Consider the following 15,607-nt stretch of genomic DNA (forward strand, 5'->3'; position numbering starts at 1 on the left):
AATCCACCTAACCTGCACATCTTTGGACTGTGGGAGGAAATCGGAGCACCCAGAGGAAACCCACTCACACACGGGGAGGATGTGCAGACTCCGCACAGACAGTGACCCAAGCCGGAATCGAACCTGGGACCCTGGAGCTGTGAAGCGATTGTGCTATCCACAATGCTACCGTGCTGCCCTTTTTCTTTATTCTGTCTACAATAATAAGGACAAACGGTTATGATAAACAAAATTATGGAGAAATGGAGAGGGATCAGACTGGAGACACAGGCAAAGTTTCTGATAATGGAGGAGAATTAGCTAATGATTAGTTTGCAGACGTATCATGCTGATAAATAACACAACTAAAACTCCTTCCAGCAATGGACTCTGAAAGAAATCATGCGGCGATTGATGAAATGCTGCATAAAACATAACTGATCAGCAAATTAACTGTCCTCGCATGGGATGTTCATGCAAAAGATTCATTGCAGACGGTTGGAGGAGATGTCAATATCAATTAGTCTGTGAGCGAAATCCCAAATTGCCTTCTGTGCTGTGTGATAGAAATACTAATCAGCTGCATTTTATCTGCGCAGTTGAATGTTTTAAATGCAGAGCATTTCATGCATTTGATTGAGGCTAGGATGATGGGGAAAATTCAAACAGCACATTCTACAAAACCATCTGAAACTAAATTTAATTCAGGAGATTGTGCATTATAAAAATGAGAGTTATAGGGAATAGGAAGGCTCTGGAAGGTAATAGGTTGTGACAGTAAGAGAGAACTCATCAAAATAGCATCAAGCTGCTAAGCATCATTCCTCATTATTAGCTGGAATGAGTTACAAAATCACCGACTCTGAGCTACGGATACAAGTAAACAAGGTACCTTGCACATCAAATGCTAATGTTCTCGTGATGAAAGTGCTGAGGAATGGAATACAGTTAAATTAATGACTAGATTGTGGGAATTAGTTTTTCTTATGCAGTCCCTCAGGATTGAGGATTAAATAGTTCCACGCCGATTCAACAGGTTCTGAAATGGCTCACACAAATATGTGCGTTCTGCAGACTGTGCGGGGCAGGTGGTGCATGAAGGGTTAGGTCGATGGGTTGTTTGGAGGCTTGTGAGCTTCCTCCAACACCTCAACTCCATCTCTGGTTGTGATGGTTGGAGGTCAGTCATCTCAGCTCCAAGACATCACTGTAGGAGTTCCTCAGGGTAGGGTCCTAGGCCCAACCATCTTCAGCTGCTTCACCAATGGCCTTCTTTCCATCATAAGGTCAGAAGTGGAGATTTTTGTGAATGACTGCACAATGTTGAACACTAATCGTGACTCCTCAGCTGCTGAAGCAGTCCATGTCTAACTGCAGCAAAACATGGACAAAATTCAGGCGTGGGCTGATAAGTGGCAAGTAACATTCACGCCACACAAGTGCCAGGCAATCACCATGTCCAACAAGAGAGAATCTAACCACTCTCCTCTTGACATTCAATGGCATTGCCTACATTGAGTCCCCCACTATCAACAATATTGGAGTTACTCTTGACCAGAAACTGAACTGGGACTAGCCATATAAATACTATATTTACATATAGGATTCTTAAGGGACTTACAAGGTAAATGCTGATAGAATGTTCTCCCTCATGGGGTTGTACAGGACCAGACAGCGCAGTCTCAGAATAAAGAGGGGCCAATTTCAGATTGATAGGAGGAGGAATTTCTTCTCTGAGGGTGGTGAGTCTTTGGAACTTCTGATCATAGAGCTGTGGGGGCAGAGTCCGTGTGTAGATTTCAGGCTGAGATAGACAGATTCCGATCAGTAAGGGAATCAAGGGTTATGGGGAAAGGGCAAGAGAGTGAATGTGAGGAATGTTGGATCAGCCATGATCCTATTGAATGGTGGAGCAGGCTCGAGGGGCCAAGTGGTCTAGTCCTCTTCCTATTTCTTATGGCCTAACAAGAGCAGGTCAGAGGCTGGGAATTCTGTGGCGAGTAACTCATCTCCTGATTCCCCAAAGCCTGTCCACCATCTACAAGGCACAAGTCAGGAGTGTGATGGGAATACTCTCCACTTGCCTGGATGAGTGCAGCTCCAACAACACTCAAGATGCTCAACACCATCCAGGACAAAGCTTGATTAGCACCTAATTCACTACCTTCAACATTCACTCCTGCCACCACTGAAGCACACTGGTAACAGTGAGTACCATCCACAATGTGGACTGCACAACAGACCCAGGCTCCTTCGGGCAGCACCTCTTGAACCTGCGGCCTCTACCACTTAGAGGGACATGAACAGCAGATACCTGGGAACCCCACCATCTGGAGGTTCCCCTCCAAGCCACTCACCATCCTGACTTGGAAATATATCGCCATTCCTTCATTGTCACTGGGTAAAAATCCTGGACGTCCCTTCCTAACTACACCACATGGACTGCAGCGGTTAAAGAAGACAGCTCACCGCCATCTTCTCAAGGGCAATTAGAGATGGACAATAAATGCTGGTCCAGTCAGCGACACCACAATCCATAAACAAATGTGTTTTTTTTAAAGTAATGCTGACAAGTGTGTTGAAGCCAGCAGGATATCTGTTTGTTTGTGTTGGTGAACTTGTCACCATCTGCTGATTACAGACGGACAACTTTGATGATGGCAAGATCAAGCACCCTTTTCATCCCATCATATATACCCTGTAAATTTCTGTTGTCACAGTTTAGATTTCTTGGTACAGGTTGATTCATTGTTTATTTGTGCAGCAGCACAATCAAACAAAATGATGCAACATCAACTCTCTCCACCCAGAGAGTGGTGAATCTGTGGAATTCACTACCACAAAAAGTAGTTGTGGCGAAAGCCTTGTGTAACTTCAAGAATGAATTAGATATAGCTCTTGGGGCTAAAGGGATCCAAGGATATGAGGGGGAAGATGGGATCCGGGTATTGAACTTGATGAGCAGCCGTGACTATAATGAATGTCCAAAGATGTGCAGGTTGGGTGGATTGGCCATGAAAAATTGTCCAAAATTCTATGATTAATCTAGGACAAAAGTTCGGCGCAACATCGTGGGCCGAAGGGCCTGTTCTGTGCTGTATTTCTCTATCTATCTATCTAATGGTGGAGCAGGCTCGAAGGGCTGAATGGCCTCCTTCTGCTTTTATTTTCTATGTATGTTTCCATGTATGTAACCCCTTAACTGTATCCAAGCGATACAACTGCTTGTCCAACAGCATGGATGGACAAGTCAGAACTTTCTATAGCTCAACATTGCGGCTGTAGCCATTTCTTCAGCCTTAACAAAAATGCTGTCCCCGATACTCTGGTTTCAATTCCAACTGGAATGTTACGGTGTGAAAAGTAAATAAAAGGGGACTTCCGGTGAGGGGGATGTGCTGAGTAGTCGCACATCAGGTGGTTCTCCTATGAAACCGAAAATAGGCTCTTTTACCCAAAATATCCCGCTAAAACAGGGAAAAAGTATCCCCTCACTCGAGCTAACAATAATACAAGAGACGGTAGGAACCAGGAGGCAGAAGCGGCCAAGACGGCAGACGCACGAGGATGCGGCTGAGACGGCAGACGCACGAGGATACGGCTGAGACGGCAGACGCATGAGGATGCGGCTGAGACGGCAGACGCACGAGGATGCGGCTGAGACGGCAGACGCACGATGATGCGGCTGAGACGGCAGACGCACGAGGATGCGGCTGAGACGGCAGACGCACGAGGATGCGGCTGAGACGGCAGACGCACGAGGATGCGGCTGAGACGGCAGACGCACGAGGATACGGCTGAGACGGCAGACGCACGAGGATACGGCTGAGACGGCAGACGCACGAGGATGCGGCTGAGACGGCAGACGCACGATGATGCGGCTGAGACGGCAGACGCACGAGGATACGGCTGAGACGGCAGACGCATGAGGATGCGGCTGAGACGGCAGACGCACGATGATGCGGCTGAGACGGCAGACGCACGAGGATGCGGCTGAGACGGCAGACGCACGAGGATGCGGCTGAGACGGCAGACGCACGAGGATGCGGCTGAGACGGCAGACGCATGAGGATGCGGCTGAGACGGCAGACGCACGATGATACGGCTGAGACGGCAGACGCACGAGGATGCGGCTGAGACGGCAGACGCACGAGGATGCGGCTGAGACGGCAGACGCACGAGGATACGGCTGAGACGGCAGACGCACGAGGATACGGCTGAGACGGCAGACGCACGAGGATGCGGCTGAGACGGCAGACGCACGAGGATGCGGCTGAGACGGCAGACGCACGAGGATACGGCTGAGACGGCAGACGCACGAGGATACGGCTGAGACGGCAGACGCACGAGGATACGGCTGAGACGGCAGACGCACGAGGATGCGGCTGAGACAGCAGACGCATGATGATGCGGCTGAGACGGCAGACGCACGAGGATGCGGCTGAGACGGCAGACGCATGAGGATACGGCTGAGACGGCAGACGCACGAGGATGCGGCTGAGACGGCAGACGCACGATGATGCGGCTGAGACGGCAGACGCACGAGGATAAGGCTGAGACGGCAGACGAACGAGGATGCGGCTGAGACGGCAGACGCATGAGGATGCGGCTGAGACGGCAGACGCACGAGGATACGGCTGAGACGGCAGACGCACGAGGATACGGCTGAGACGGCAAACATAAGAGCATAAGAACTAGGAGCAGGAGTAGGCTATCTGGCCCCTCGAGCCTGCTCCACCATTCAATGAGATCATGGCTGATCTTTTGTGGACTCAGCTCCACTTTCCGGCCCGAACACCATAACCCTTAATCCCTTTATTCTTCAAAAAACTATCTATCTTTACCTTAAAAACATGTAATGAAGGAGCCTCAACTGCTTCACTGGGCAAGGAATTCCATAGATTCACAACCCTTTGGGTGAAGAAGTTCCTCCTAAACTCAGTCCTAAATCTACTTCCCCTTATTTTGAGGCTATGCCCCCTAGTTTGCTTTCACCCACCAGTGGAAACAACCTGCCCGCATCTATCCTATCTATTCCCTTCATAATTTTATATCTTTCTATAAGATCCCCCCTCATCCTTCTAAATTCCAACGAGTACAGTCCCAGTCTACTCAACCTCTCCTCATAATCTAACCCCTTCAGCTCTGGGATTAACCTAGTGAATCTCCTCTGCACACCCTCCAGTGCCAGTATGTCCTTTCTCAAGTAAGGAGACCAAAACTGAACACAATACTCCAGGTGTGGCCTCACTAACACCTTATACAATTGCAACATAACCTCCCTAGTCTTAAACTCCATCCCTCTAGCAATGAAGGACAAAATTCCATTTGCCTTCTTAATCACCTGTTGCACCTGTAAACCAACTTTCTGTGACTCATGCACTAGCACACCCAAGTCTCTCTGAACAGCGGCATGCTTTAATATTTTATCGTTTAAATAATAATCCTGTTTGCTGTTATTCCTACCAAAATGGATAACCTCACATTTGTCAACATTGTATTCCATCTGCCAGACCCGAGCCCATTCACTAAACTTATCCAAATCCCTCTGCAGACTTCCAGTATCCTCTGCACTTTTCACTTTACCACTCATCTTCGTGTCATCTGCAAACTTGGACACATTGCCCTTGGTCCCCAACTCCAAATCATCTATGTAAATTGTGAACAATTTTGGGCCTAACACGGATCCCTGAGCGACACCACTAGCTACTGATTGCCAACCAGAGAAACACCCATTAATCCCAACTCTTTGCTTTCTATTAATTAACCAATCCTCTATCCATGCTACTATTTTACCCTTAATACCATGCATCTTTATCTTATGCAGCAACCTTTTGTGTGGCACCTTGTCAAAGACTTTCTGGAAATCCAGATATACCACATCCATTGGCTCCCCGTTATCTACTGCACTGGTAATGTCCTCAAAATATTCCACTAAATTAGTTAGGCACGACCTGCCCTTTATGAACCCATGCTGCGTCTGCCCAATAGGACAATTTCTATCCAGATGCCTCGCTATCTCTTCCTTGATGATAGATTCCAGCATCTTCCCTACTACCGAAGTTAAGCTCACTGGCCTATAATTTCCTGCTCCCTGCCTACCTCCTTTTTTAAACAGTGGCGTCACGTTTGCTAATTTCCAATCCACCGGGACCACCCCAGAGTCTAGTGAATTTTGGTAAATCATCACTAGTGCATCTGCAATTTCCCTAGCCATCTCTTTTAGCACTCTGGGATGCGTTCCATCAGGGCCAGGAGACTTGTCTACCTTTAGCCCCATTAGCTTGCCCATCATTACCTCCTTAGTGATAACTATCCTCTCAAGGTCCTCACCTGTCATAGCCTCATTTCTATCAGTCACTGGCATGTTATTTGTGTCTTCCACTGTGAAGACCGACCCAAAAAACCTGTTCAGTTCCTCAGCCATTTCCTCATCTCCCATTATTAAATCTCCCTTCTCATCCTCTAAAGGATCAATATTTACCTGAGTCACTCTTTTTTGTTTTATATATTTGTAAAAACTTTTACTATCTGTTTTTATATTCTGAGCAAGTTTACTCTCATACTCTATCTTACTCTTCTTTATAGCTTTTTTAATAGCTTTCTGTTGCCCCCTAAAGATTTCCCAGTCCTCTAGTCTCCCACTAATCTTTGCCACTTTATATGCTTTTTCCTTCAATTTGATACTCTCCCCTATTTCCTTAGATATCCACGGTCGATTTTCCCTCTTTCTACCGTCCTTTCTTTTTGTTGGTATAAACCTTTGCTGAGCACTGTGAAAAATCGCTTGGAAGGTTCTCCACTGTTCCTCAACTGTTCCACCATAACGCACGAGGATGCGGCCGAGATGGCAGACACACAAGGATGGAACTGGGATGGCAGACGCACGAGGATGGAACTGGGATGGCAGACGCACGAGGATGCAGCCAAGACGGCAGACACACGAGGATGGAACTGGGATGGCAGACGCACGAGGATGCAGCCAAGACGGCAGACACACGAGGATGGAACTGGGATGGCAGACGCACGAGGATGGAACTGGGATGGCAGACGCACGAGGATGCAGCCAAGACGGCAGACACACGAGGATGGAACTGGGATGGCAGACGCACGAGGATGGAACTGGGATGGCAGACGCACGAGGATGCGGCCGAGACGGCAGACACACGAGGATGCGGCAGATGCACGAGGCAACAAAGCACCGGCCACGCCAGAGTCAAAAGGACCGCCATTGGCCACCGGCAGGATCTTATAGTCCTGCCATTGTCAATTTGATTTCCTGTTGAATGCACCCCTCACTGCCGGGAAACCCCCGCTGGGATGCACCATGAGTGGGACCAGAAGGTCCCACTGGTGTGAATGGCCAGAAAATTCCAGTCAGGGTGGATCACGGTATACGTATCATCTGGGGAATTTTGAGGAGAAATCCAGAGAACTTCACTTGGGTTCAGAGTGGAGTGTGTTTGACCACAGCCAAATTGTGCGTTTAAAGGACTGTGTTACTGAGACCATTGTAGCCCTAGATATATGTTGTAACATGTGTTAACCTTAAAATCTATGTATATTTGTGAAGCTAAGGGGACAGTAAAGAAGTATTGTATCATAGTAAAACTTTTATGTATAATAAAGTTTCTTCCAGTTGCTAAAACTAAGTAGTGCTCTTGTGACTCTGCTTCTCCATGTTTTCTAAAAAATAAAGATTTTTTTTGTTTCTTTTTTAAAAAATTTAGAGTACCCAATTCATTTTTTCCAATTAAGGGGTAATTTAGCGTGGCCAATCCACCTGGCTTGCTCATTTTCGGGTTGTGGGGGCGAAACCCACGTAAACACGGGGCGAATGTGCAAACTCCACACGGACAGTGCCCCAGAGCAGGGATCGGACCTGGGACCTCGGCGCCGTGAGGCTGCAGGGCTAACCCACTGCGTCACCGTGCTGCCCAAAATAAAGTTACGGTTACGGTCTTTTGAACCAGGATTCCATTCTGGGATCTTCCTGTCCTGTTATAACACCAACTACATTCGTAATATCATTACTGATAAAGTTACATTAAAGTTGAATGCCAGTTGTACAATAATATAAAATAAGTTTATTTTTTAAAAAATTACCACATGCATGCATCACCCAGTCCATTTATCATCACCTTTTAGGTATATTCTTATAAAGCTTTTGTAAAAACTATATACGAGTTTTAGATATGAATCAATTTTACTCTGATGATTGATTTCACTTTTGGTAAGAAGTTAGGTACTTTAAGCCAGTTATTTCAATTTTGCTGTAGGGATTTTGGAATTCTAGAATACACAGACTGAAGCAGATTCAATAGTAACTTTCAAAAGAAAATTGGATCAAGAAAATTGGATTATTTGCAGAGTTAAGGAGAAAGAACAAAAAGCCAGCCAAGGATAGTCACCTCTTAGGGGCACCGTCATCATCATCAAACCCCATGGCCCCTCTGACTGAGGAATGATCTATGTAACAGGGCCCAATGACTGAGGCTGCCCCTGCATTATCACTGGTGGAGCAGCTTCTATACATCTCTCCACTGGGCCTCCACAGTGAGAATGAACACCACATGCATCACAGCTACCAGAAGTTGTCAATAAGCAGATTGTCTGCACCTCAACAAAGACTACAAGGCTGGGCAGCACCGCAGGGAAGTGGGAGAGAGCGAGGGCTGCCACATCAGGCAGAGCACCGAGTGATTTACTGGACTTTGCCTCACACTTCCTTTCTTCAACACAATGTAAATTTGACACATGATGCCAGACATGTGATTTTAACATTTCCAAAGGTGAGACTGGAAAAGAGTGAAGAGACGGTGAAGGGAAGCAAGAAGCATTGAAGGAGGAAGGCGAAACATTTGGACTGACGTGCATCACCTGGATCTATCCCAGGCTGCGATTCAATGAAAGTGTTCTGACAGGCAACTCAAAGTGAGCTCAGACCATGAAACCCTCCTGGATCAGAGGGCTCAGAGCTGAAACACCCCCCGAGTCAGGTGATTCCCGAGTTGAAAGCATCCCAATGAGACTCGAGCCCTGCTCTCAGCCAGGAAACTTTCCTGTGCAGCATGAGCCCCTCTGTGTTCTGCATCTTCCTCCTCCGCCTCCTCTGCCTCCTCCGGTGAGCCGTGTCATTCCAGTACCTCACCCTCTTCAAGGTCCACACCTCTCTAGAGGTTATGTTATGGAAAGTGCAGCAGACAATCACAATACACGAGATCCTTGCTGGAGAGTACTATAAGGTGCCGGAATCGGATCCTCAGAAGGCAAATGGCCTTCTCGATAATGGCCCATGCGAGCAAATGGCTTCAGCTATAGTGCCTCTGTGATTCATCTTGAGGTCACAAAAAGGGACGTGCATCTATCTCTTGCGCCCTCGAATTTATCCATGTAATTTGGGGTGCTGGTGTGGGAGGGTGGGGGAAAGAGTGGTGGAATAAAGAGTTGTGTCATGCTGGACTGCCAGACAATGAAGGAGTCATGGCATCTGCCAGGACATTAGGTGTACTCTCCTGTGAAGCTCCTGTTGCAGTCGCAGATCAGTTGAACACTTGAGGGAGTGGAAGCCTTTCCTGTTGCTGAATCTCACTGGCTGATCACGGTTTATGACCACAAAGTTGTAATCGATGATGCCTTGTGTTGCTCGTTGTGTTCTCTCTTTAATTGGCTCTGTTTATGGCGGTTAAAATGATCGCCTTCCTTAATTCTAATTACGTTTGCTCAAGAGTCGGCAGGTACCTTTCGATACCGCCACAAGGTTCAAACCCGAATACTGATCAATGACTCAATACACCAGTTAGTAAGTTTGAAATCAATGCTCATTTATTTACACACACAGTCAATTATACTCATGCATAAACTCTACCAACTAAACTATCACTATTACTAAAGCCTATACTTAGCTTCGAGCGCCCACTCAGTCAGAGAAACAATGGCTGTTGTCCGGTTCTGAGGCTGCCGGGGTTGAGTTGGTACGGAATGGTAGCTAGGAGCGTCTATCTCATAGCGTGCGTTGACTTTGGACTTACTTGTTCGGGTGCAGCTGCTAGGTAGGCCTCTCGTCGCTGAGAGCCAAGGCCAAGAAGAACGATTCTCTCTCGGGGGCTTCTTCTTATACCCGAAGGGGGCTTCGCGCGCTTTTGGGCGGGCCTTGAACTTGGTCCCAATTAATTGGACCGTATCCTGATCATCGGTATCGATTTCCTCCAATAAAGGGGTGGCTGCCCTGATTGCTGGGCGGGCCCTAGGTGGCCGTTGGCCTGGCTTTGTTCTAGTCTCCTCTGGCGCTGGTGTGTCTGCTTTAGTATCGTTTACCTAATTGTTACTCTTTTGTCCCCGGAGATGGCGCATTAGTATGGTAATGGCTTTGCAGTATCAGTCTTGTCTGGGAGCTACAGCTCCAATCAACAGACAAACCTTGCACCTGCTTGCTTTCTCAGCATTGTTCATTTTCCCTGCATTCTTTGCAAAGTGTCCATTTTGTAATCGGGTCATGGCCACCCAGGTGGCTACACTTGCACCTGGGGAATCCAGCAATGGAATAAAAACCCACTGCCCTCAGAGTCTGTGAGGTCCCATCTGTATGAAGTTGAAGGCATTGACCAGTTCTCACAAATAAGGCATCAGCGAGATGCAGCGTTGTGCGACCATTGCCAATTCCACAGCTGATCCTTGGAAGGAGCCAGATGCAAAGAAGTCCAAGGTCAGGAATTTATTGACAACTGAAATAAAATGAAATGAAAATGGCTTATTGTCACAAGTAGGCTTCAAATGAAGTAACTGTGAAAAGCCCCTAGTCGCCACATTCCGGTGCCTGTTTGGGGAGGCTGGTACGGGAATTGAACCCACGCTGCTGGCCTTTACAAGCCAGCTGTTTAGCCCAGTGCTAAACCAGCCCCCTAAGAGTAGGGCTGCGAGATATGGGGTCTCCCACTATGAGAGCACAATTCTCTATGACTAGTGATCTGCATGGATAGAGACAGTCTCCTGTGGCACTGGTTTTCTGACATCTTGTAATAGGGTCTTCTAGCAAAGAGAAAGCTGACAAGTCAGGTCCCAGAAGGAAACTTGGCGTGATTGATCCAAACCTTGTTTTAAGAAACTGTGGAAGAAAGCTACTGAGCAAATTCACAGGAGTCTGTTGATCAACTTTGAATATTTACTAAAACAGAAAAAATGAACAATATTATACCAGACAAAAAAGTTAGAAACATCTCAATACAAATGCAAGATGATGATTAAATTTCCCAATATTCCTTTACCCACACACATAAACCAGGGAAAAGTTACCACTAGCTTGACACAAAGGCACCTTGCTAGAGACTGGAACACGACTGGTGGGTTTTGACATCACCATCATCACTCTCTGGATTCTCTGCATCAGCTGGGAGGACAGGCATACAAACATCAGTGTCCCTGATGGAGCCAAGAGCAGCAGCATTGATCATCCAAAACCAACTCCACTGGGCTGGCTGCGTGTTTAGGATGTCAGAGTCCCGACTTCCAAAGCCACAGCCCTCTACATTGGCCGAACATGTACAAATGGCGCTTCCACAATCTCTACACTCAGTATGTCAATGGCTGCCCCTGTCAGCCATACTCCCATTTATAGACCCACCTAATATCATAGTGCAGCTATGACTGTTCCCTGCTGTATTGCCGCCTATCCCTGACCCAACATGCAACCCGTGCGCTCCCACTAAAATTCCAAACTCGCCTTCAACCATCAAACCATGAGCTTGTCAACAATATTAACTGGCTCCATTCACAAATAGGGTGGGTTTCTGAGCCCCGTCTTCTCCAGTTCTGAGGAACCCTGCCAATGGCACAACATCCAAAGGAAGCCAGCACACTGTCCTGCACCACTATTGTGAGCTCCATCCTCTCCCCCAGTTACCCTCCCCATCCCCTGCCACCGCCAGTGGGACCTAAAAATCCACCCGGTTGGCTCTGTCTCTCTCTGCTTAACTGCTGCCTAGCCTGCTAGATATTTGCAGACATTTCTGTCATTCTGTAAATGACTACTTAACCTCATAGTTAGAAGTCCAACTGAAATGAATTCCAGCATTATATCAAATGGTCTTTAATTCATTATTAATAGCCAACTTCAACAGAGAGGCCACAGGCTGTCTGGTGGCTTAAACAAAACAAAATGACACTAATGTTCCTCTTGAGGTTAGAGAAGGTCAAAAGGAGTCTTTATCCTTTATAAATCTTGTTCATTTCCCGATACTAATATCCAGCACCTTAAATAGCATAAATTGAAATCAATCATTATGAATTACATCCCTAGGCAAAATAAAAGCTTATCAATGTGAAACGGTTTGTTATTATCTTCTTCTTCATTTTTTTTCTCATTGACTTTTGTTAACTTCTGATTTTTAAGTAATGTATATTCTCTCTCCTCCTAGGTTCCTGTTTCAATGGTAAAGTACACAAGTTACTCTCAGATCTGAGCCAATGCTATTCTGAAATATCTCCAAGATGAGTACGTGAAAGTGAATGTTCACTGATTTTGTCCATTAATGATCCTGTCATATTTATGATGTAATCACCTTGAAATATTGATTGCCAAACAACAGCGGGCGATATCAAGTGAATAAAATTGATGTAAAATTAAATGTTTTGTGACAGAGTGCAAAGGACATTAAGATCAATAATGTTTCATGATATTAATTTTGAAACGTAGCTCCTTATATCTGTTTATACTTTGATCACTTGTCCAGCTGGACTGGGTGGAAATGATTTCCGATTATAGCTGTTACTTGCTGTGTTGTGCTCATTTGAAACAAAAAATTATGCTTCCAGTAGAATGTCCAACTTTTTCTTCTGTAAAAAGTAAATTATTGTATACATTGGGAGCATACGCCTGCAAAGAAAGGAGGTATGAGGGCAGACTCGAACCGAGCCACCCATCCTGCACCACCATTCAGCCCTTGGCGTGCAACTCCTCCAAGTTCCTGGCAAACATTCTGAGAAAATTAGACACTTTCAACCATGCTTTCTTTCTTTTAAAAAGCTATTGTCCACTTATTCCCATAGAGTAACTTCCAATCATAATAAAAAGCAAGTTAGTAGAGTGATTGCCTTTTTGGTGATTGCCTTTTTAGTGATACTTTCTGAAATGTACTTTGGCCTCATTAAGTTAATAATGCCAAGTCCCCTCTGTGGTCTAGTTAATTTTCAAAAACAATTAGCTGTGTTTGACAAATCAGAGAACATTGTTTCACATATCATTGAAAATTTGACCTGATTAAGAATCATACGAGTTCCTCTCCAATAAAATTGTTCTTTCGTCAGCGAATCGGTAACCTGTTTTCCTGGATTTCTTTATCAGCTCAGTGTAATGAAGTAAATTGGCAACCCATATTCTTCAATTCTGTTTTTTTTTCCACCGCACATATTTTGATATAACCCTTATGACAGAACTATCTGTTGGCTTTGAAAGAGCCTGTCATACGCAAATGGAAAAACACCTATTTATATCACACTGAATAAGTACTTACTGATCTTTAAGCCAATCCTTAACAAAAGGAATTTCATTGAAGGCAACAAATTTGTTGTCTGACCTCCTCAGATTCTTGCTATGAATGAAAAAAAAAATCAAAATTATTAGTTTTTCTTTCATTTATTACAAGTAATAATATGCTTTCCTAGAAGCAGATATGCATTATTTAAGAAAAAGGACACCATATTTTGAATTTCTGATCTCATTTCTGGCAAAAAAAACTCACCTCAATAATTTAAACCCAGGATACTTAGGCTGGGAGGTTTTGTTGTGCATCTCCCTCTGATCCAGAAGCTCTGCGTTCAATTCCCACCCCAGGCCTTGATGGCCAAGGAAGCTGTGTTCATATTAACCTCAAACAAATCCTTCCAAGATGCCAATGGCAGGCGGTAAGAGTGGGACAGAGTGCCTGGTTGGCATGTAAAAAGTAGGACCTCAAAGGTAGTAATCTCAGGATTGCTACCTGTGTCATGCGCTCGTCAGAGTAGGAATGTCAGGATAGATAGGATGAATGTGAGGCGCGAGAGATGGTGCAAGAGGGAGGGATTCAAATTCCTGGGGCATTGGAACCGATCTGGGGAGGTGGGACCAGTACAAACCGGACGGTCTGCATCTGGGCAGGACTGGAACCGATGTTCTGGGGGGGGTGTTTGCTAGAGCTGTTGGAGAGGGCTTAAACTAATGTGGCAGGGGGATGGGAACCAATGCAGGAAGTCGGAAGGTAGTAAAACAGGGACAGGAACAAAAGGCATTAAGGGGGAAAGTGTAAGGCAGAGAAGCCATAGTCAAATATCAAAAAGGGCGACAGTACAAGGCACAGTGACTGAGGGGAGCTCAGTGACTAAGCCCAGTAATACTAAAAGGAATAAAACGGGAAGTAAAGACATAAATGGTAAGCGACGTGGCAGGTTGTTACATGAAGATATGGGTTCAACGACAAGGAAAATTAGGAGAAAAGTTAAGAGGAAATATAATTTAGGAGAGGTTACTGATCGAGGTGTTAAGATTCAAAACATAGGTATAAAAGCCAACATAAGTGTTCTTTACCTGAATGCTCGTAGTATTCGGAATAAGGTAAATGATTTGATGGAGCAAATCATCGTGGATGACAATGGTTTAGTGGCCATTACTGACACATGGTTAAAGGATGGTCACGACTGGGAGTTAAATATCCGAGAGTATAAAACTATTCGGAAGGACAGAGTGCATGGTCAGGGAGGTGGTGTAGCTCTGTTATTTAAGGATGGCATCCGGCAATAGTAAAGGATGACATCGGTGCTATGGAGGATAAGGTTGAATCCATTTGGGTGGAAATCAGGAATAGTAAGGCAAAAAAAATCACTGATAGGAGTAGTCTTTAGGCCATCAAATAATAACATTATGGTGGGGTGGGCAATAAACATAGAAATAACTGATGCATGTAGAAATGGTACAGCAGTTATCATGGGGGATTTTAATTTACATGTCGATTGTTTAACGAGGTCGGTCAAGGCAGCCTTGAGGAGTTTATAGAATGTATCCGCGATAGTTTCCTAGAACAGTATGCAATGGAACCTACGAGGGAACAAGCGGCCCTAGATCTGGTCCTGTGTAATGAGACAGGATTGATTAATGATCTCATGGTTAGGGATCCTCTCGGAAGGAGTGATCACAATATGGTGGAAATTGAAATACAGATGGAGGGTGAGAAGGTAAAATCAAATACTAGTGTTTTGTGCTTAAACAAAGGAGATTACAATGGGATGAGAGAAGAGCTAGCTAAGGTAGACTGGGAGCAAAGACTTCATGGTAAAACAGTTGAGGAACAGTGGAGAACCTTCCAAGCGATTTTTCACAGTGCTCAGCAAAGGTTTATATCAACAAAAAGGAAGGACGGTAGAAAGAGGGAAAATCGACTGTGGATATCTAAGGAAATAGGGGAGAGTATCAAATTGAGGGAAAAAGCATACAAAGTGGCAAAGATTAGTGGGAGACTAGAGGACTGGGAAATCTTTAGGGGGCAACAGAAAGCTATTAAAAAAGCTACAAAGAAGAGTAAGATAGATTATGAGAGTAAACTTGCTCAGAATATAAAAACAGATAGTAAAAGTTTCTGCAAATATATAAAACAAAAAAGAG

General features: G+C 45.4%; 1 protein-coding gene and 1 long non-coding RNA gene across 2 annotated transcripts in view; one reads left to right on the forward strand and one right to left on the reverse strand.

Annotated features, from left to right (window-relative positions):
• The window catches only part of iqck (IQ motif containing K), a 132,035-nt gene that overhangs the window by 53,711 nt on the left and 62,717 nt on the right, over nucleotides 1–15,607 (reverse strand). Inside the window, exon 6 of the mRNA XM_038819251.1 lies at nucleotides 13,488–13,565. Coding sequence (XP_038675179.1) covers nucleotides 13,488–13,565 — 78 coding nt within the window. The remainder of the gene's footprint in view (nucleotides 1–13,487; nucleotides 13,566–15,607) is intronic.
• Nucleotides 744–13,282, forward strand: LOC119977983. Its single transcript, XR_005463338.1, has 2 exons — nucleotides 744–867; nucleotides 12,393–13,282. It is a non-coding gene; the product is annotated as an uncharacterized LOC119977983 (long non-coding RNA).

The sequence above is a fragment of the Scyliorhinus canicula genome, chromosome 15 (genome assembly GCF_902713615.1).
Source record: "Scyliorhinus canicula chromosome 15, sScyCan1.1, whole genome shotgun sequence".
NCBI classification, from domain to species: domain Eukaryota; kingdom Metazoa; phylum Chordata; class Chondrichthyes; order Carcharhiniformes; family Scyliorhinidae; genus Scyliorhinus; species Scyliorhinus canicula.